The sequence below is a fragment of the Lathyrus oleraceus genome, chromosome 4 (assembly GCF_024323335.1).
Source record: "Lathyrus oleraceus cultivar Zhongwan6 chromosome 4, CAAS_Psat_ZW6_1.0, whole genome shotgun sequence".
NCBI lineage: Eukaryota > Viridiplantae > Streptophyta > Magnoliopsida > Fabales > Fabaceae > Lathyrus > Lathyrus oleraceus.
In genome coordinates, this window is record NC_066582.1 from 49,906,646 (window position 1) to 49,928,847 (window position 22,202).

Below are 22,202 nucleotides of genomic sequence, written 5' to 3' on the forward strand. Positions count from 1 at the left end.
TCAAACACCTAGACAGTGTTTGGCTTGTACGCTCCAACCCAATTAGTCAAATATTAACAACTCAATATCTAAGTGGGTCGTTAATCACACATTCGATCTCGCGCGTGGGTATTTTCTTTTATTTTGTAATTAACAATGATTATCCTCTCCAATTCTATTTATAAAATATAATTTATTTTTTAAATTTATTGGAAAATTAATGAAAGAAAATAAAAAAATGTACAGTGACTTGAAGAAGATAGAAACAAAACAAGAAGAGAGTTATATAGTTATAAAAGCATGAAGAGGACAAATCGGTAATTAAAGAAAATGATGGGAAGTGAAGAAAGAGATGAAGCAGTGAAGAAGAAGATCCAGGAGCTAGAAGAAGGCCATGCTTTCATGAAGCAAGAAATGTCGAAGCTCAAGCTTTCTGATGGAAGACAACAACAACAACAACATCATCAGCAACATCGTCAAAGGTCTCACTCTGTGTCTCCTCAACGTTCTAGATTGGGTTCATGGAACAAAGGTTCTTGCTCTTTTAAGCATTCGTCGCCTCTTCGAAAGGAAACTCGTGCTTCTGCGCTTGTGAATTTTACTGAGAAACATTGTCTCAGTATTTTGCACTCTTTGGGACATTCTCTTCATATTTTGGATCTTAATTCTCGTATTATTTACTGGTAATATAACTCTATTCATCTTTTTTTGTTGTTGTTGTTGCTATTTTTGCTTTCTTTTTATATGGTAAATGAAGTTTGTGATTTATGAGATATAATGGGTAAGATTTATGGTTTTGAATTGCTGTCTTTCGCGATTTCGGTCGGTAAAGATGTTAGCAGCTCTAATTGAGGTCGACGCGGCGTGAAGTAACCACAATTTTTTCTAGACATAAAAACGGTGAATTACGGTATTGGTATCGGTATCGGTATCGGCACCTGCCAATACTGTTTTGTCGTAACTGTTTTTGCGGTTGCGGTCCATTTTTAAAAACCTTGTCTGCAACTACAATTGAAGTTGCAATATAAAGGTTTTAGAGGGATCTGCAACAAAACCGCAGTTGCGACTGCATCGGCTAGAGTTGAAATTGAATGTATTTTGTTGCTATATCTAAATTCGCTGTATTTGTAACCACAACTGCAATTTAGAACCATGATAAGACCTATACTTAAAATTGATGTGTATTCTTGATTTGGTGTTTGTTGAATGTGTAATGAATTGTTATGTTGGGGATGATTATGCAGGAACCGTAGTGCTGAAAATCTATATGGTTATGCAGCAGAGGAAGTTTTGGGACAGGATGGGATTGATTTGTTAGTGGACCCTAGGGATTGGGGGTTAGCTTATGATACGGTGAACTGTGTCATGAAGGGAGAGAGATGGAGCGGTCAATTCCTAGTCAAGAACAAGAAAGGAGAAAGGTTTTTGGCAGTAACATCCAATACTCCTTTTTATGATGACGGAAGCTTAGTTGGGATTATCTGTGTGTCAAGTGATTCACGGCCGTTTCTTGAAATGAGAGCTCCGTTTTATGGTGTAAAGAATGCTGAACCGGATTATGTTTCTGCTCGTCCTAAAAGTAACATTACGAATCATCTTGGGTTTGACTCTCAGCAGCCAATTCAAACTGCTCTAGCATTTAAGATTTCTAATTTGGTTTGTTCTTTAACTTTCATGTTTATACAATTTAGTATATGGTGTGGTGTGTTTTGTGATGTTAGAACTGTTGAACAGGCATCGAAGGTGAGTAACAAAGTTAAGTCGAGAATCTGGACGGGAGAAAATAATGTAGATCATGAAGGTGGGAATGAAGAAAGTCGTAATTCTGAACATGGTTTCTCAGAACACAGAGAAGATGCTAATTCAAGCGGAGCTAGCACACCTAGAGGTGATTTGCCACAGTCTCCTGTTGGTATATTTTACCGTGTTGAAGAAAAGTTTGAAGGAAAAACTTCGAGAGACTCTGGTGATGAGAGTGAAGGAAAATCGGTTCACAAAGTTTTAACTTCTAAGGCTGAAGCCTGGGTTCAAAAGAAAACATTATCGTGGCCATGGAGAACAAATGATCGAGAAGAATCAGAGGCAAGGAACGTGCGTGCTTCTGAGCCATGGAGGCAGAATGATCAAGAAAATGAGTCAGTTAGTCAGAAGAATCTTTCTTCTGGCTTGAAGCAGGAAAGTCAGGCCGGTGAAAGTAATCGCCTTACTAACAACGCGGCTTCAATACCCCGCTCTTCCTCCTATAATGTTATCAGCACAAGTAGTGCCAGCAGCAGCGGGAGTGCCGGCAGTGGTGCTGCCAATAGCAAAATGGATGTAGACTCTGATTGTTTGGATTATGAAATTTTGTGGGAGGATTTAACAATTCGAGAACAAATTGGACAGGGTAAGTCACACTCTTAACTAAAGGCGCAAACATGTGAAAATAATCTACTGAAATCTTGACACGTTATCTGTTTTCAGAGTTCAGCTTCAAATTTTGTTTGCTCCTTCTACGAGCTGTGATAATTTATGGACTCCCAGCTTGCGAACCCAAATACTTACTCATCAGAGCTTTTTATGAGTTTTGTTTGCTTCTTTTATGCTTTACTTGTTTCACATTTACCTTTTTGTTGATTAATTGCAGGTTGTTGTGGAACTGTATACCATGCTCTGTGGTATGGATCGGTATGTTCTTTTCTCTTCCCGTAATTTATGGTTTTATATTCATGCATTATAAAAGGTTATTCTAAAATACATTTTGGTGACTGCAATTATGATGTCAGCTTATATTCATGTTTTTGCAGGATGTTGCTGTCAAGGTTTTCTCAAAGCAAGAGTATTCGGATGATGTGATACTGTCATTCAGACAAGAGGTATGCTTTTTTTCCTATTTGAACCTCTTGAGTGCATCGTAGCCCCCTAAAAATTTCCTCTGTCTAACATTAATTTGACAATACGGTGTTATGTGAAGGTTTCTGTCATGAAAAGACTTCGGCACCCAAATATTCTTCTCTTTATGGGAGCAGTAACTTCACCTCAACGTCTTTGCATTGTGACAGAGTTTCTCCCACGGTTTGTTCTGAACCTTACTATTGAGTTGACTCCTTTGTATCCTCATTTTGATTACAGTTTGTTGTGCTGTGTCACAAAGTACTGAGCTGGGCTGATTATTATTGTTTTCATTTGTATTTCATAACTTCAGTGGAAGTTTGTGTCGTTTGTTACACAAAACTACACCCAAACTTGACTGGAGACGACGAGTACATATGGCCTTGGATATTGTGAGTATTTGCAAAAATGAATCATCTACTAGATGATATCTATCTTTTTACTCTAAATAAAGTGATCTCATTGTTATGATGCCGATGCTTTTGGTGGAATAGTACCTTGCTAGAAACATACATTCCATTGGTATCTCAAAAAGAACCTCTTTCACAGTGTGTGAATGTGAAGCAATGTTGTATACTTACAGTTTACTTTTTTACAGGCACGAGGCGTAAATTATCTTCATCATTATAACCCGCCTATCATACATAGAGATTTGAAGTCTTCAAATCTTCTAGTTGATAAGAATTGGACTGTGAAGGTATGCTAGTTGTCATTTCCTAGCATTGCTTTCTATTAAGTTGGACAATATCTTATTTATTTGTTAACCAAACAGGTTGGTGATTTTGGTCTTTCACGTCTTAAGCATGAAACATATCTCACAACCAAGACAGGAAGGGGCACGGTAGGTTCATTATTTTTTTCATGGATCATAAAAAAATTTCTGTTTGAATTGAAATTGTTCTCCTTTACCTTTTCATTACTGAGTTGGCTCAAATTATCTTACTGATTCTACATTTTCTGCTTCTAGCCTCAATGGATGGCACCGGAAGTTCTTCGTAATGAACCGTCAGATGAGAAGTGCGTTCAATCTACATCCTTAGTTACTCTCTCTTCTCACACATGTTTTAATGTAAATGTCAGCCTTTGATTGTCTCTTTTGCCGCTTCTTGTTGATATCAGGTCTGATGTATATAGCTTTGGGGTGATATTATGGGAACTTGCGACCGAAAAGATTCCTTGGGATACTCTCAACTCAATGCAGGTATTGCTTTCGTGTCTACATACTACATACAAAACAAGGAGATTACAAACTAAAATGATGGTGAAACCTATTGAATGAAAAGCCACAGCCAAAATAATGTGTTCTCAATTTCTTTTTTATTCAACTACATATCAGTATATCACTTTGGGTACATATATGAACAACTGTTCCTCTAGGAATTTTGCAGGTAATTGGAGCTGTAGGGTTCATGAATCAGCGTCCAGAAATTCCAAAAGAAGTTGATCCAGGGTGGGCTTCTTTGATTGAGATCTGTTGGCACAGGTGTGCATTCTCATCTCATTGTTAAACTTTGTACTTGTAATCGTTTTCCTCATAGCTCTGAATAAAGCATGAATAATGTCACCCAAAAGATCGACGTAATTGGGATTTGCGTCCTAAATAGGTAGCCAACTTACCTAAAAAAATAATTTGTTGTTTCATCAATTTGAAATACCTGGTGTTCTTAATTTAATAGTAGTTAGCATACTTCATGAAGCACAGATTTCATTTCTGCACCGCAATGCAATAGTAAGTTAGTGGTTGCCAATGCCTTTGATCTTTGTGTTGTTCAGTAAAAAAGTGTTACAGATACACTCTTTGACGATCTTTCAATGCTTTTATGTTACTGGTTGAAATATTATTGAAAAAATTGTTCGTGTTGCTAGCACTTCTCTTATTGAGTTTCATTCATATTCTTTTAAGCAAATTATTAAATTCATCTATATCTATCAACCTCCTTTTGGTATTCTTATTCCATTAATATTGAAGCCAAGGTGATGCAATCACCAAACATTTTATGTCTATTTATATGTTTGTCCATTTCAACCAGTGATCCAACTTGCCGACCAACTTTCCCCGAACTGCTCGAAAGGCTTAGAGAGTTGCAAAGACGGTATGTCATTCAGTTCCAGGCAGCCCGATCTGCTGGTGGCGAAAGCATCCAAAGAAAAGAGTCATAGAGACCGCCATGGAGCTATTCTTTCACTTTGTCACTCAAGGCTGTTACATAATTTTGTGCATATATATAAATTCTTGGAGTATATGAATTGGAACAAACAGCTTTTCATGAAGCTTTATTGAATAGCTGGTCTGAGATTGAGGCCTTCATCAACATCTGCCAATGTAATGTAGATAAACAAGATATGGTGATTTTTTGTTGTTTTCTTAATCCTCATATTCATAGGGGAATTTATAAGTCTCTTGTGAGAAATAATTATTTAAAGTTTCTTTTATTTTCAATTTGTTGGTGTGTGAGGATGTGTCTTTGATGTTGTAGACTTAATAGTCAATGACAGACACTGAGTTGTTAAGGATAATAATAATGTTTAAACTTTCTAAGTTCTAATAATGTTTGACTGTTACATTGAGTTTAAGAGTGGCTCTGAGATTAACTAAATCCATGAACTCTGTTTCCATAATTCCATACCCTTTAACAAACCGAAAATAACCAGTGCCAGAAACAATTCCGAATTCTCGTTCCTTCAATGCAAATATATCAGATCCTTGAATCTCTAAGCTACTTCCTCTGAACTCACCAGCTGTGAATATAACTGAAAAAACCATGTACAATGCTTTGCCATCAAGCTGTGAATTTACGTACACGCCTTGAGCTCTACCTATGAGTGTTGAATCCATTGTTGGTCCTTCTGTTACTGGATCATCGACTATTGCCACGGTGCCAAAGCGTAGGATGCTTGAGGTGGGTCCGGTTTTACCAGCAACAGTGGCTGCTGTGGAGTCTTCGCCGGTGAAGTGGTCGTGGATGTAGAAGACGAGGTTGGTTTGGTTTGGTTGGAGTCTAGGGAAGGTGTAAGCTACATAGAGGATGGTTAAGGTGAAGATGAAGAAGAATGAGTTGGAAGTGAGGTTCAGTGGATTGGCCATGCTTTTGGCCTTCTCTCTCTAGCTATGTCTATTTGTTTATGTAATTGATTAATTTAATACTAGTAGTGAAGATACTTTTTTGATTGTTAATGGAGATTCCTATAACAAAGTGACAAAAGTGGCTCAGGGCTATTTTATACTCCTTTAATTTCTTTATATAATTGGTGACAATTCTATTATGGTAATTCTCACACATTGAAGTGTGTTTCTATTATGACAATTCTATTTAGATCCTGAGTATTTTTTTAGACAACAAATCTGAAGTTTACTCTCTTGAGGTTTTATGTGCAAGGCTAGCCACTGATCCTAGCTTACTTAAGGAACAAGTTAGCTTAATAGATTGGGTTTTGTTGAGCCTAAAAGAAGGAAAACCTTGAAGATATTATTGATCCTTATCTTAAAGGAAAAATTAGTCAGAGTGTTTGAAGAAGTTTGTTGAGATAGGTGACAAATGTTTGGCAGAGAATGACGTTGAACGTCCTTCATTGAGTGATGTGTAAATAGAAATTTGAGTTTGCACTTCAGTTTCAGGAGAGCCTTGAACAAGGAAAATAAGTCGTTTGTGTTGAATTTATAAGAGAGAGAGATATATAACTCATGCCTTAAGATTTTAAGTGGAGTTGCGTCGTCTCTTTGTCTTATGGTCCTGGAGCATTGATCGTGTTGTTGATAGAGTCTGGTTTGGCCTGGTGGGAGAACCTAGCCAGACCATATGTTGGATCCTATAAGATGTTGACGACTTACATTTGTGGGAGAAATTATTCGAAAGAAATTGTTCGATTCAAGTGAGTGGTAAAATCCTACATCACTTATGAATGGTTAAATGTTGACATTTTAATACATTGTTTAAAACACAATAATACTCTTTGAGACTGATATGCACATGCATTTCAACTTTTCCTAAAAGGTTGTGTCAAGTTACTATGTGGGAGTTTGATAAACGTCATACTCTAGAAACCCTGAACATGTTAAACCTATGAATGCAATAAAAGGTTGTTACTGTAGTACTGTACTTTCACCTGCAAAAAGAATATTGTTCACATCATAGGTGGAAGAAGAGTGTGATTTGAAGTCATGAAGACATGGAAGTTACAGATGTGATGTGTTGATGGTAAATTGGTAATGTAACAGGAACATGTGAGAGATGTAAAAAATAGAGTTATGGCAACCATGTCTGTCCACAAAAAGGCCAATTTTCTTTTTTCACTTTTGACACACACAAAAAGAAAAACAAATGTACATTTTTCCATCCTGATTTGAAGCTTCAACCATGTCATCTATCTATGAAGCATCGACACAATGACACAGATATCAGATACGACACGTCAGACTTTGGTTAATCAGATCAGACACACCCTTAATTTAAAGTGTCGGTGCTACATAGACTGTGAGCTACGGATCCACGCAAGTGCAACATCTTCTTTTGGAGTCAGCAAAATTTGGCAGACTTGAAAGCAAGAGGATACAAAAAGGAGTTAGAATAAGTGAATCTAATGATTTGGCTAGAGGTTAAAGGTTTTCCTCCATTCACCAAACAATCATCAAAAGAAAGTCTCTTGAACAATTTCGGGTTGATTATTCTTGCAGAAGCAAACCAACCACAGTGAAGATGGATATTATATGGAGCACACTTAGAAGAAACACATGTGTTCATAATTTGCACTACATATTGAGGGATTCCACTTAGAGTCTCTCTACTTTGTGAAATGCTTATGTCTTTGTTTGTGCAAGAACCTATAAAAACCACACACATAACACATGTTAGGAAACTGAGAATTGAGAATATACAAAACATTGCACTATTATTACCATGCCATGAAAATTTAGAACCATCTATGTCTTCATGAAATGAATGCATAATCTGTGCTGAAGGACCTGCTATAACACAATGATGAACATAGGTTTAGAGAAGAACTATACGAAAAAGTTTCGAAAAATAGTAAAATGTTGTTATGTTTTTGTACCTGAATGTGTTTCAACATTGCTATGTATAAGGGGGATTATGAAGCAGAGGAAGAAGAGAGGAGTGTAGTTAGTGATGGTCATTTTTGTTGTGTAATGCTACTTCTATCTTTTATTTGTTTGTGTGGATTTGTAGGGAAGTGAATGATGGTGAAGTTGTTTTGGATATTTTGAGAAAGTATCTTGGGCTGGATGAGAAGGGTGAGGTCACTAGTTGCTTATCAACAGTTACATGTCATCAAACATGCATGGTCAATAGATTTTATATGACTGGTCATCGATATCGATATCGATCAGATACATTGATTATTTATAAGGTCGGTATAAAATTATATAGATTTTTTACTTCTCTGTGTCCATAGATTAGAATTTCACCTTTTAAAGATGAATAAATAGAATGTCGCAGATTTGAATATTCATTTCTACAATCGAATGTCTTTATATAATTATCAAGTGAACTGATATAACGGAAGATGTTTTGTGGTATTTCTTATGAAAATATATTTGTGATAATTCATATTTTTAAAGGTGAAATAATATTATAGGAAGAAACATAGACAAATGGGGTAACTTGTTCTTCCCATAGCAAAAGGAAGGTATAAGCCATTGAATGCTCAATGGAAAAATGCCAAAAGCTATTTCCTATCCTAGTGCAAATTACAAAGTACAGAAGAAGCTGTTTGGTTCAAAATTGTGTTCAAACATTTTACCCTTTAAATAAATTTCATAAATTCATTTGTTCTAAAAAGGAAACTTAGTTTTCCCCCTAGTAATCTAGATTTAAATAATAAAGAAGTAAAGGAGAAAGAAAAATATATTTGAAGGATGAACCCCGATCACTCCCTGCAATAGCAATTTCACACTGTAAATAATCTAAATCGTTAATCTAAAATCAGACGGTTCAAATTACATTAAAGTAGAATTAGCGTCTGATTGATCACACAATGACTTTTTCATGTTTGTTTAGAATTGTGTTAAGTTTTCACGAATTGGAAAAAACTTAATTTTGCAGTTTCTTCCAAATTACAACAAAATGATGTTACACATGAGTTTGGTGTTTTGAAAGACAAATCAAACGCACTATTAGTGTGTGTTTGATTCCATTTTTGAAAGAGCAAAAAGTAATTCTAGAGAAATAGATTTGATTTTGAAATGTCTGGTTTTTTTAAATGTAAAACTAATTTTGTTATTAAAATTGATTCTACTTAAAATTATAATTTGTAATTTTTATTAATAAAAAATAAATTAAATCTAAGATAATAATTGAATGAATGTGTATTTGATAGATCATTAAGCAATGTATTTATACAAGTACTAGAGGTTACAAATTAAGCATAACCAAAATCAGTTTATACCGATGACCTCGATTACTTCAATTTAAGCTAACTAACTTATTAATGTAACATGAGTTACAAGAATGATAACTTGAATTATAAGAAAATCAACAATCTCTCTTAGTTCAAGTTATCTATATGTACTACACCAATCTCCTTCTTACGCCTTTCAAAAGAGTCAATCTTAACTACTTTAATGAATAACTCTACCAATTGCATTTCAGTTGAGGAATGGACAACCTTCAACATTTCCTAGTTGACTTGTTCTCTAAGAAAATAAAATCTCACTTCAATGTGTTTACTTCTATCATATATCACAAAATTTATAGTCAATTAAATTGTAAAATTGTTTTGTAAGAACACGATTATAGGCTTTATTATTCTATTTCAAGCTCATTAAAATATGAGGCTAGTGTAGCGGTAAATTCATGATCATCAAACTATGGATAAACAAGACATCAAATAACAAGAGTCGCCACCACACTTTTATTGTTTCCAAGGGAAAGGGGAAAAGAACGAACAAAACCCAAAAATAAGAAGTTTTCAAATCAAAACTAATAAAATGCCAGAGATTACAGGTAAGAGGGTTGGTTACACAGAGGGAAGATGTTAGCACCCAAAGTGTCCTAGGTACTCCTAGGGAGCCCTTTCTTGTGTGCATATGTATTTTGTACAAAGTGATGTTTACAAACAAATAGAATGGGGGGATGGGAAAATAATTCATTAATTATATTTTTGTGTTTGACAAGATCTTCGGACTTGTGCCTACGTACCAACATAAAAATGAAGGATCAAAACCTCGTAGTTTGTGATACAAATTTTAAAGTGGATGCATTGCTTTTAATCAAAAATTAAGTTTGAAAGGCACAAGGGCCTAGAAAATGGTTTGAATGAGTTAGTTCTTTTTGGCTTTTGAAAATTTTAAGTCAAGTATAGTTAAGTTTATTTACATGCTTGATTAAGAAAAAGTTTGAAAAATGAAATGGCATAAGGCCAAAGTTTGTAATTTGCAAAGGGTCTAAGTTTAGAAAATAACAAGTTCAAACAAAGAAGTTTTTAAAAGGAGGGAGAAATTTTGAAATTAAAGAGATGGGGAGGAGATGAAGAGACTAATCCTAAGCATAAATTTAAAAGTTAAGAGTTGAAAAGATCTGACCAATGGGCTGCAATCCAATAGGCAAGAATGCCATATAGAAACCCCAAATTCCCTTGGATATTAGATTCAAGCAACAAACAATGCATACAATATTAACTTGAAGAGCAAAACATCAAATAAAGATAGCCACATCCAAGCTTTAGCCACTCCATGATCTTCTTCAAATTTGCCCATGTAGCAGATGAATTCCACAAGTCACATGTTCAAAATAACAGCTTCACAATGATCTTGTTGTAGATGAACTCAAATGTATCTTCAATGATGTATCAAATGAAGTTTCAAATTGCAAGCACTTGGTTACATGAAAGTTGGCATTGGCCAAGTCCTTTGCATTAGGATGTTGCCTAGATTCTAGGTCCAATTGTCCAAGATCAAACCAACAGTCCACACAATAGTTTTTTAGGGTTTTTGTTTCTTATTATGTACATTAATGGTCAAAGACCACACAAACAAACAGAATATACACAAACAAGATATATCACACAATATGGTCCAAGTGGACAAAGTGAAAAAAATATTAATATAAACAATTAGAATGGTATGAATAATGGCAAATGAATAGAGCTTAAAAAATTAAAGTGCATTAAAAGTAAATGGCTTGAAATTAAATGTTAGTGGTTAATGAATTAGAAGTTAGTATTGTTTTTGCTTTTGCTTTTTAAGTCATTTTTTGGAGAACACTCAACCCACTTATCACAAGCATGGATCCTTGAACCAAGACATCTTCCAAAGGAAGGAAAAAAGGTCAAGTTTCCATATAATACCATGAAAGGGGGGAGATTTACAATCTCACTAACTAGAATGCTATGCATTTTGTATCAAAAATTTAGCGCTATGTTAAGCAATCGTAATTGGACTTATGTAAAAGTCACAACTATTTGAGGTCGGGCAATAGAATTTTGGTGTTAATGCATGTTAGAAACATAATATAATGGACTATGCTCATGAAACATACCACCCACAAAAAGAATATGCAAAAGAGGTGGCCTAATCTCATCCATACTTATTTTGATTTTTCAATCAACTAGCCTTAGGACTTTGAGATATCATAGGCCAAATGAAATGGATGCATAAAGAAGGGGAATTAGATGAAGAGGGAGGGGAATAGATCAAAACTCAAATTGGTCAAAGGAGGACTTTTACCAAATTAAGATCATTCGTTCATTTTGGGAGATGAAATGTACATTCCATCAATCCCCTAAATTCAGTGATCTTAACCTAACAAAGTCAAATCAACCTTGACCAAGGCTCAACAACACAAGTCAAACTTATACAAATCATCAAGATAGCTCACCACAATTATTTGGCATTTATTCAATTTAAAAATACTAAAAATAATGCATTAAATTAAATATGGTTTGTCAAATTCCTAAAATCTCATCAAAACACCAAAGAAATGACCATGAGATTTATCATAGGTCAAACAAGGTCAAAAGACCTTGGAGAAAAATTTTCAGAATTTTTGGAGACTTAAAAGTATTTTTAAACAATTAAAAATATTCACAAATTCAATTAAATCATGAAAAATATTAATAATGATCCAAAAAATAATTTTAATTCAAAATATGAAAGAGGAATTTATTTAAATTTTTTTGGTGAAACTCTCATATTTTTTGGATCAATATTAAAATTAATATGAATTAATGAAAATCAAATGAAATAAAATGAAAATCAGAAAATAAAAAAAACGTGGACCACTTGATCTCCCTCATTAATTGAGGTGGCAGATCAAGTGGTTGAGCGCGCGCAATCTACCATGCACCTGAGTCAACTAATCACACGCGTGGTAATCAGTATGTACGTTCAAGATTAAAACAATTTAAACAAGATCAATGGCTCAGAACCTGTCCAGCACAACACTGGCGCTGGACCTCCGGTCACCTTCTCAGGCGAGGTCCACCGGACTGGTTCACTCATCACCATCAAGAAAATGAAAAAAGGACATGATCTGAAAGAAAAAATGGCGTAGAGCATGAATCTGACCTCAATTTCAACTAACTCCAAATATATAGAAAGATATGACGAGTTGAATTTTGAGGTGTGTCAACTGAGTTGCTTGGATTTGACCTCAAAGAAACTCAATCTTCTTGCCTACATTGGTAGGACTTCAGACAACCAAAGATCCAAGAGAATTGAGTGAGAATCAAAGAGAAGAAGATTTCTAAAAATTACCTTCAATGCTGTGCAGAAATGGATTTTGCTTGCTTCAAACTTGATTTGATCACACTCGAGGAGCTTGCAGAAGTGGTTTGGCAATGGTACAAAGCTTTGGATCCTGGAGTTTTTGAATCTCCAAACAGTGAGATTCAAACTCAATTTTCAAGTTGAAAATTCTCAGGTTTTCCTTTGAATGGTGAGGGTTTCAATTGGGGGGCAAAGCTGGCGCGCTGGGTGTGTTTGAAATGAGCTCAGAGGCCTTGTATTTATAGCATTTGGGATTGATAATCGCACACTTGAAAAATTGCTAAAAATGGCAAGGTGATGCACAAGCTTGCATGGGCGTGCTCATGTCCATGAAGCAATCCATTATGATCCAATTACAACTGTACTGAAGTTAAAATCATGCTTGAATGGCAAGGCAAAGTGAAATGGAGTTTTGGACATTTGATTTTTCCACTTGATGCATACCTGTTAAGTCCATGCGCATCCCTAGCAAACCTCATCCAAAATGCATGAAATAGGGTTCTTTGGAAAGATTAGATCAAGGGGAACAACTTTGATGTTGGATACTTTTCCAATTGTAACTTGGATCATGGTGAATTTTGAGGTGGAAGTTTGGAAATTTCAACATATTGAAAATTTTCCTAAGTGTTAAGTCAGATATCTCAATATTCCACCTTACTTAACTTTTTATGTGAGCTCCAAATGAGAAAAGTGTATTCATAAAAGTTATATCTCTTTAAAATACCTTCAAAATGGTCACCGATTTCATGTCATTTGGATTTATAATGATAGAGTTATGCATTTTTGAAGTTGAGGAAAATCACTTGTTCAATGGTATAGGTAAAAAATGACCTATAATGTATCCTCATATCACATGCTCATAAAAGTTGATTTATCTCTCACTCCAAACATCAAAGTTGAAGTAGACATCTTGAATTTGATTTTGCAACTTGGAAATATTTCATCTAAAAAAAATGAGCAAGTTATGGCCTTGGGAAGTTGACTTTCAAATTAGGGTTTAGACAAAATGACCTATAATGTTTCAACATAGAAAATGACTTTCCAAGCAAAATTATCTCTAGACTTAAACATGAAAGTTGTTTGTAATGTCATTTAGAGTAACGTTTCTCTTGGAATCATTTCCATATGGTGAAAATTGTAGGATATAGGGTTTAGGGAGACCCAATTTTGATTAGATGAATTCATCTGGCCAACCACCATCAACCAACTTGCTAACCTTAAATTATCTTGAGTTTATAGACTCATGGTAGATCATATATGCATAAGATGATGGATTTTGAAGTGTCCCTTGAGAAATTTGATCAATTTGTGAGATAGCTTGTTGGAGAAGTTACTCAAGATACCTAGTCAAATTAGGGTTTCCAAGGCAAATCACCTCCAAACTCTTGAAGAATACTTGATCAATATGACATGTAGAGATCATTGGGACTCATATATGATGCTTTGAGACATTGTGGATCAATCCTTAATTGTGCTTTTAGCCATGAGGGTTTTAAACCCTAAATATGAGCTTGCTAGATCAATGGGGATCATGCCCTACCTATAAAAGAGTTAGGCAAATGCAAAGATATATTTTTGGTATTTTGGTTAGTAAAATGATAATATACAAGTATGATACAATCACATGGTGTTTGGTAGTCTCTCCCAAAATAAACCCAATGAAAGAGGGGTAAGGAGAATGCCAAGGTGTGATCCCATTGCTAATGCATATGATGAATTTGCATGAGGGATCTTAGGGTCAAAATTGGGGTCTTACAGCTAGCCACATTGCTTGACAGACAGCTAATAAGCATGCTATTCACTCAAACTCATAGGTAGACAATGCAACTACTAGTTTCTTTTTTAAATACCATGATATTGAAGCATTGTGGAACTTGAACAAGTAACATTATGTGATTTTCCTTTCTTGTTTATCTCCACACCAGTCTGCATTTGAGAAGCCAAATAGATCCTTACCAAGCTGGCTTGAATTGGCCAGAAATAAAACTCCATAGTTGAGTGTTCCACTGATGTATCATGCTATTCTTGGATGCAATAAAGTGTGAGCCTCTAGGCTGACTCATGAGCCTATTAATAATTCCAACTACATATAGTATATCTAGCATGCTATGACATAGATATCTCAAAGATAATGTGATTAGTTTGATAGTGACCTATCAAAGTCACCTTGGTCATTGCGCTTTGACTGACTTAGGTTTTGATTATCATAAGTAGACTTCTTCAAAGTCTGGTCTTAGAGGCTGACTTCTTCAGACTCTGACCTTCAAATGTTCACCTCTTAAGAAGTTGACTTCTTCAGAGTCTGGTCTCCAGTTTCTGATCCATCAAATTCTAGTCTTTAAGCTTCCCTTAAAATGTTCATTAGTCAGAATCAATACTTTGATTATTCATGAAATTTTAGTTTATGGTCCTGCACACCTGAACAAATATTAGTATACTCAATTGTTCTTTAAATACTTTGTTATCATCAAAACCTAAGGGATATGAGAACAATCAATTTTGTTCCAACAATCTCACCCTTTTTGATGATGACAAACATAAGTATTTAAGAACAATGTTTGTTAATTTAATTAACAAGATTACTTTAGGATATGAGGTTTGTAATATCCCCCTAAGTTAAACAGTCCATATGGTGAGGTTTGTAAGCTCCCCATAAGTCCTATTCAGGTTAATCAAATTTAAACATTTAAATCACAATAATAATTCTTCAGAATTTAAGCAAGAATAATAATCGTTAGATTTCAGGTGCTTAAATACTTCTATATCTACTCCCCCTTTTGTAATTAATAAAAAACACATTAAGGAAATAGAAAAAAATATCATTCAACAAAAGAAGAAGGGAGTCAGATTTAAGAAAACATGTTCAAAATAATTGAAAATACAAAATTAAAGGGTTTGCTGATTCCTAAAGCCTAATTGTTTTTGCTTCAGAAGCTCTAGAATAACCTTGAGATCAGAACCCGTATCATCTTGTCTTGCAATTATTGTCTTCAACTGAACATCTATCTTTCTTGTTTAACAACAACATAATTTAACTTTTCCTCCAAGTGGTCATGCTTCTGACTAAAAAAAGCTAGATGAGAAAGACTTCAGATTCTGCATAACTGTGTCCATAGAGGTTCTGAGAGCATCCCATTTAGCTACATATGTTATTGGATAAAATGCAACAAGCCTCTCAACAACCAAACTCCGAACTCTATAAAAATAATAGTCTTAAACTCTTCCATTTGGTATTTTATGTGAGGTGGAAGGTTTAGGTTCATAGTGGGGTGAGGAGTATAGGGTTTAGATAGAGCTATTGTGCTAGAATATGAAAGTGATAAATGATGGCCAAATGGTTCAATTTGTTGGTCAAAGTGTGGTTCTAGTACAATTTGGCAATTTGTGGAATCTGGTGGAGGTTGATTTTGAGTGAATTGTTCAAACTCATTTTGAGTTTCAATATGAGGTTGAGATTTAACAAGATTTGGTTGAGGTTCATGAATGATTCGGGTTGGAATTTTTTGTTCGGGTTGAGGTAGGTTTTAAGGTTCTAGTATTGGGTTATCTTGGATTTCTTGTTCAATTTTAGATTGAACTGGAATTTCAGTATGAACAAAGTTTGGTTGGATAGGTTCAACAGAAGGTGTGGTTTCAAGAGGAATAACTTGAGAGGGGTGATATTGAGAGGACTTAAGTATGATTCACGAGAATTAGAACTTGAGCTAGAATTAGAAGACTTAGCACTAGAAGCCTTAATGGGTGGTTCAAGCATAATGTTAATGGGTTGTGGTAGTTCAAAATCAAAAATATATGCTAGTTGGTTTTGACCAGAAGGTAACTCACCAGCTAGGTGACTTGTTAATTCCTCTAGGAAAAATGCTGTAGGGACTGTTTCTTGTTGAGAAAAATCCTTTAGCATCTGACCAATGTTAAGAGAATATGATTAATAGGTTGCATCTGACCAACTAGGTAACACACAAAAGAACTAGATAACGTTAATCTTCATCACTGCTAGTCTTTTCCTCATCACTAATAACAGTTATGTCTTCATTATCCTCTTCCTCATCAGTTCCATCAACTTTCTCACCACCTTCCTCTTTAAAAAGATCCTTAATCAACATTTCAAGTTTGCATTTCCTTTAAGTATAGTTCTTTATAGTCTCATCCAAAGTCTTACAGGTGTCTTTTAGCTCATTAAGAATGCTTGTTCTGTCAGTGGACCTTGAAGAAGTATGTCCAGATGTCATGACAATGTCTGGGACATGTTTCATAGTGAATAGTCTATAATGCAATGAGCGATGAGGGTCCTTTTTGTAAGTACTGTCAGAATTGATCAATATGCTGGGGTGTTGACTCAGGATAACTCCACAAATCAAAGAGGGAAAAACTATTGGCATTTTTATAACATAAGGTGCAACATGTTTCATAGTCTGATAAAAAACATAAGCCCCAAAATCAAAATTTGACTTGGTCCCAACAATGTAGATGAACTTACCTAGCCCATTAGCTATATTAGAGGTGTGATTCGTAGGAACCTAATTAGCATCTCCAATTATATGGAGAACAACATACTTGACACTTAAGGCACTAGTAGACAATTTTCCTTTCCTTGGCCATTCTTTTACTTGCTTAGCTGTGATCTCTTTGTAGATGACATTGTCTGAAACTTCAATTTCAGCTTGTTCTTCTTAATTTATTCCCAAGAACCTGTTGATTATTTCAAGAGAAAAATCCATACATCTTCCTCTGACATACACTTTTCTGAATTCCTTGCTCCTTTTGTTATAACACTCTTTGGAGATGTTCACAATAAATTCTTTGACTAGTATCTCATAGCACTTCCCAAAACCTCTTATAGTTTTCATTAGACCAACTTCTTGAATCAGACTCCGCACCTCTTTACATTCAAATGCATCCTTCCCCAATTCCCTTTCCAATGCTAACCTTATTTGATAAACATATTTCCATTTTTCAACATTTTCCACAGAGTGAAAAGAGATGTTGTCAAGTGGTACTTCAGGAATGTTGGCTAGAATCTTCTTCTCAGGGGCTTGCTTTCTGGAAGTGGAGATGATGTCCTGAACATTGTGTTCTACATCCTGATCAGATTCACTAGATTCAATAGGAACTTCCTTCCTTTTCAGAGACTTTTTCTTAGGTGTAGGAGTAACCACCTTGATCCATCTTTTAGTGGGACCAACATTAGCCTTCTTCCTGACAGATTTGGAGGGAGTGTTGGAGGACCCAACAACTTGACCCTTCCTATTCTTCAACCGTTTATCTATGCCAGGAGCCAATCTTTTCCTGATAGGGAACATCATCAGAATCCAATTCCTCAATATTAACAATGTCAGTAGGTTGATCAACAAGGTTTTTATCTTTGTTTCCCAGCTCATTAAGAATATCTTCTGACCTTTCTTTGTCTTGAGATTTCTCAGGAGAGAGAGAGAGAGTAGGTGCATGCACATCATGATTATTTCTGGGGTTCTAAGGATTGTTATCCGGTTGGGCCAAGGATGTGGAAACATCCGACACAACATTTGTCTTGGGGTCAATCCCCAAAACCTGAGAGATCATCACCCAAATGTGCTATCAACATCGTCTTTATCAGCAACGATCACACTAGATTTACTCAAGGAAGTAACCGATATAGGTTTATTGCTGGTTCTAGAAGCTTCAACATTTTCAACAACATTTGTCGCAGCGGAGCCATCTTCATTCATACCAACATTAGGTTCAATGATGATAGGATCTAGATACAAGCTAGTCATGGATATGAGTTTACTCACACCAATGAGAGGTTCAGGATCATTCATATTTTTTTGCAGTTATGGAGGGAGTGGAAGAGATACTTACTTTAGTAGGCTTGCTTTTTCTTGAAAAAGAAGTTCTGGCCTTTCTCATGGGAGTTGCATGGACAGGGACGATTGAGAGAGGGACAACATCATTGATGACATTAGAGAGATCTAACTCAATGCCGACATTATTAGGGTTTGCTTGCTCTTTGGAGGATTTGCTTGGAGTGAAGCCAAAAGGTTATGAAATTTTGGTGGAGAGGTGATTGAGAGATGAATATGTATGAGAATGCGTTTGAGAGAGAGAGAATGCAAAGGTTCGCGTGAGGGTGCCGTGTTGGGAGAATAAGAAGGATGTGTAATGATGGACTTTGAGTTTTGTGCACAGTTAAGTGGAGGGAAGAGAAAATTTGATTTCTTTTTTCCTTTCTTCAGTAATTGCTATAAATCTGAAAGCATACAAATTCCCAATTCGCCCCTTAGTTTTTCAAATTTATTTGCATCTAGAGCTTTTATAAAAATGTCTGCCAATTGCTTTTCAGTAGTTACATGTTCAAGAGTGACAATTTTCTCTTCCACCAGATCCCTAATGAAGTGATGTCGGATATCAATGTGCTTAGTTATGCTGTGCTAAATAAGGTTATTGGAGATGTTAATAGAACTTAGGTTGTCACAGTACAATGTCATGACATCTTGTTAGACATTGTATTCTTCTAACATTTGTTTCATCCAAATCAATTGAGAATAACTACTTCCAACAACAATAGATTCAACCTCGGTTTTGGATAAGGACACACTATTTTTCTTCTTACTAAACCAAGATATTAGATTATTTCCCAAGAAAAAACACCATTCATAAGTGCTTTTTCTATCATCAGCACTACCTGCCGAATCAACATCACAGTATCCAGTCAGTAAAGAGTTTGCATTGTGAGAATACAACATTCCATATTCATTGGTTCCATTGATATACTTCATAATCCTTTTAACTTGACTATTGTGACTCATTTTGGGTTCAGATTGATATCTAGCACAAACTTCTACTGCAAATGTAATGTTAGGTCTGCTAGCTGTGAGATAAAGCAGACTACCAATCATACTCATATACAGGCTTTGATCCATATTTGTTCCTTTTTCATCTTTGGTTAGTTTTAAATGAGTTGGTGCAGGTGTCCTTTTACGACTTGCATTGTCCATGCCAAACTTTTTCACTATGTTCTTGGCATACTTGCTTTGGAAGATGAAGATAGTGTTATCCATCTGTCTGACCTGGAGCCCTAGAAAGTATGTCAACTCACCAACAAGACTCATTTCAAACTCATTGCATCGGCTTGACAAAATGTTGTACCATCTGTTCGACATCCCTCCAAACACAATGTCATCAACATATATTTGAGCTATCATGAGTTTACCATGTTCTTATTTTACAAACCGAGTTTTGTCTGTTCCTTCTTTCCTGTATCCATTGTAGACAAGGGGCTTAGTGACCCTTTCATGACAAGCCCTAGGTGCTTGCTTTAAACCATATAGAGCTTTCCTCAATTTGTAAACATGATATGGAAAGCTTGGATCTATGAACCCCTTAAGATGTTCTACACAGACTTATTCATTTAAGTACACATTTAAGAAGGCACTTTTTACATCCATTTGGAATAGTTTGAATTTAAGAAGGCATGCCACTCCTAACATAAGTCTAATTGACTCAAGGCGAGCTACATGGGCAAATGTCTCGTCAAAATCGAACCCTTCAATTTGAGTGTATCCTTGAGCAACAAGTCTGACTTTGTTTCTGATCACATTCCCCTTTTCATCAGATTTGTTCTTGTAGATCCACTTAGTGCCAATAACACTAATTCCTTTAGGTCTAGGAACTAAGTCCCATACTTCATTTCTTATGAATTGACCCAATTCCTCTTGCATTGCATTGATCCAGAATTCGTCAGTCAAAGCTTCCTTCATATTTTTAGGTTCAAACTTAGAAACAAAGCATGCGTTTAAGATCACATCTCTAGATCTAGTGGTGACTCCTCCATTAAGGTTTCCAAATATTAGATTTGTTGGATGGTCTTTTCTGTATTTTGGTGGAGGGACCTTTGTTGACTTGAGGGTTATCAGGTTTAACACCTCCTGATTCACTATCTGATTCATTCACTTCCTCATTTTCAGTTGGGTTGATATGCTGAAATGATGTCTCGACATCAGATTCAACAACTGTCCCCGTTTCTGAGGTATTATCATCCACTACCACATTGATGGATTCCATCATGGCTTTGGTTCTGGAATTAAAGACTTTACAAGCTCTGCTGTTTGTAAAGTATCCCAGAAATATACCTTTATCACTCTAGGGATCCATCTTTCTTCTTTGTTCACTGTCAACTGAAATGTAGCATTTACTTCCAAACACGTGAAAATATTTGACTGTAGGCTTCCTTCCTTTCCATAATTCATAGAGAGTGGTTGAGGTTCTGGTTCTTAGGGAGACTCTATTACGAATATAGCAAGCAATATTCATTTCTTCAACCTAGAAATGATAGGGAAGATACTTGGCATGAAGCATGATTTTGGATGACTCTTGGAGAGTTCTATTCTTACGTTCCACAACCCCGTTTTGCTGTGGGTGATAGGAGAGGATAACTCATGCCCAATGCCTTCAAAGGAGCAGAAATCAACAAATCTTCTATTTTCAAATTCTTTCCCATGGTCACTTCGAATCCTGATGATTTCACTTTCCTTCTCTCTTTGAATCCTTTGACATAGATCTTTGAGCACCTCAAAAATATTATATTTTTATTTGATGAAGTTCACCCATGTGAACCTTGAAAAGTCATCAGCAACAACATAGGCATACCTTTTCCCTCCAAGGCTCTCAACCTGCATAGGTCCCATTAGGTCCATATAAAGGAGTTGCAGAACTTTCAAAGTCGTCTGATGTTGTAACTTTGGATGTGACATCTTGGTTTGCTTTCCAATTTGACACTCGCCATATATTTTATCTTCTTCGATCTTGAGTTTTAGAGTGCCTCTGATGGCTTCTTTTGATACAATCTTTTTCATCCCCTTCAGATGCAGATGTCCAAGTTTTTGGTGCCATAGATTAACTTTGTCTTCTTTGGATATCAGGCATGTAGGAGTGTGGCTTGTTTCTTTGGAGGACCATAAGTAGAAGTTGTCCTTAGACCTGACTCCCTTCATTAGCACTTCATCATTTTCATTGTTGACAAGACACTCTGATTTTGTGAAGTTAACTTTAAGACCTTCATCAATATTTGACTAATACTAATCAGATTAGCAGTCAAACCTTTTACCAGCAGGACATTTTCGAGACTTGGAAGTCCAGTACATGCTAGTCTTCCAACCCCTTTAATTTCACCTTTGGCCCCATCTCCAAACGTGACATGACCGATTGAGTATGGCATGATGTTTTCAAGGAACTTCTTGACACCTGTCATGTGCCTAGAACAACCACTGTCAAAATACCAGTATTCACGAGATGAAGCTCTTAGAGAGGTGTGATCTATAAAGTTGGTATTGACAGTCTTGAGTATCCACTCCCTTTTTTGGTTGACCTTGAGTTGTGTTCGGTACCTTGGATATCCATACAATCTGAAACAGAAAGGTTTGATATGGACATATTTTCCATAGTAATGACATCTCTAGCGAGATGATCTTCCTTTAGTGTGAAGGTTCTGATGATTGGTATGATGTTGAGATAAAGGTTTTGACATGACGGGTTTAGACTCCTCCCCTGGAAGAACAAAGTTGGTCATCGATTATTCTCCTTGGTTATGAAGAGATTGATTTTTAAAGCCAATCCCTCGTTGATCTCCGATTTCTTTTCCAATTTGCAGAACTTC

General features: G+C 35.7%; 3 protein-coding genes across 7 annotated transcripts; 1 reads left to right on the forward strand and 2 right to left on the reverse strand.

Annotated features, from left to right (window-relative positions):
- The first annotated feature begins 246 nt into the window (after nucleotides 1-246).
- Nucleotides 247-5,412, forward strand: LOC127073185 (uncharacterized). Of its 2 annotated transcripts, none has more exons than XR_007785681.1 (13): nucleotides 247-662; nucleotides 1,224-1,635; nucleotides 1,714-2,365; nucleotides 2,606-2,646; nucleotides 2,766-2,834; nucleotides 2,933-3,033; nucleotides 3,164-3,242; nucleotides 3,449-3,547; nucleotides 3,623-3,691; nucleotides 3,818-3,867; nucleotides 3,970-4,051; nucleotides 4,228-4,333; nucleotides 4,881-4,985. XR_007785681.1 is itself a non-coding variant. In XM_051014314.1 (13 exons), the coding sequence occupies exons 1-13, from the start codon at nucleotides 310-312 to the stop codon at nucleotides 5,008-5,010; spliced, it is 2,232 nt and encodes a 743-aa protein (XP_050870271.1). In that variant the 5' UTR covers nucleotides 247-309; the 3' UTR covers nucleotides 5,011-5,412. The 2 variants fall into 2 exon arrangements, 1 of the variants encoding a protein (XP_050870271.1); XM_051014314.1 differs by having other exon boundaries at nucleotides 4,239-4,333; nucleotides 4,881-5,412.
- Nucleotides 5,393-6,017, reverse strand: LOC127073186 (dirigent protein 11-like). Its single transcript, XM_051014315.1, has one exon. It carries the CDS (start codon nucleotides 5,933-5,935, stop codon nucleotides 5,393-5,395), a length of 543 nt encoding a protein of 180 aa, XP_050870272.1. The 5' UTR covers nucleotides 5,936-6,017.
- A 770-nt stretch (nucleotides 6,018-6,787) lies between these two features.
- Nucleotides 6,788-8,157, reverse strand: LOC127073187 (TPD1 protein homolog 1). Of its 4 annotated transcripts, none has more exons than XM_051014320.1 (3): nucleotides 7,900-8,146; nucleotides 7,745-7,810; nucleotides 6,791-7,669 (listed from the first exon to the last, which is right to left on the reverse strand). In XM_051014320.1, the coding sequence occupies exons 1-3, from the start codon at nucleotides 7,979-7,981 to the stop codon at nucleotides 7,365-7,367; spliced, it is 453 nt and encodes a 150-aa protein (XP_050870277.1). In that variant the 5' UTR covers nucleotides 7,982-8,146; the 3' UTR covers nucleotides 6,791-7,364. The 4 variants fall into 4 exon arrangements, with proteins under 4 accessions (XP_050870275.1, XP_050870273.1, XP_050870277.1 ...); XM_051014319.1 differs by having other exon boundaries at nucleotides 7,745-7,813; nucleotides 7,900-8,144; XM_051014318.1 differs by having other exon boundaries at nucleotides 6,788-7,810; nucleotides 7,900-8,157.
- Between the last annotated feature and the right edge of the window lie 14,045 nt (nucleotides 8,158-22,202).

Excerpts from the sequence above, each read along its gene's own strand:
- LOC127073187 (XM_051014316.1), bottom strand. The coding sequence starts at position 7,981 with ATGACCATCACTAACTACACTCCTCTCTTCTTCCTCTGCTTCATAATC. Across the intron at positions 7,814-7,899 it reads CAATGTTGAAACACATTCAG|CAGGTCCTTCAGCACAGATT; the intron begins GTACAAAAACAT and ends ATTGTGTTATAG.
- LOC127073186 (XM_051014315.1), bottom strand. The coding sequence starts at position 5,935 with ATGGCCAATCCACTGAACCTCACTTCCAACTCATTCTTCTTCATCTTC.
- LOC127073185 (XM_051014314.1), top strand. The coding sequence starts at position 310 with ATGATGGGAAGTGAAGAAAGAGATGAAGCAGTGAAGAAGAAGATCCAG. Across the intron at positions 3,034-3,163 it reads GTGACAGAGTTTCTCCCACG|TGGAAGTTTGTGTCGTTTGT; the intron begins GTTTGTTCTGAA and ends TCATAACTTCAG. Across the intron at positions 4,052-4,238 it reads ATACTCTCAACTCAATGCAG|GTAATTGGAGCTGTAGGGTT; the intron begins GTATTGCTTTCG and ends GGAATTTTGCAG.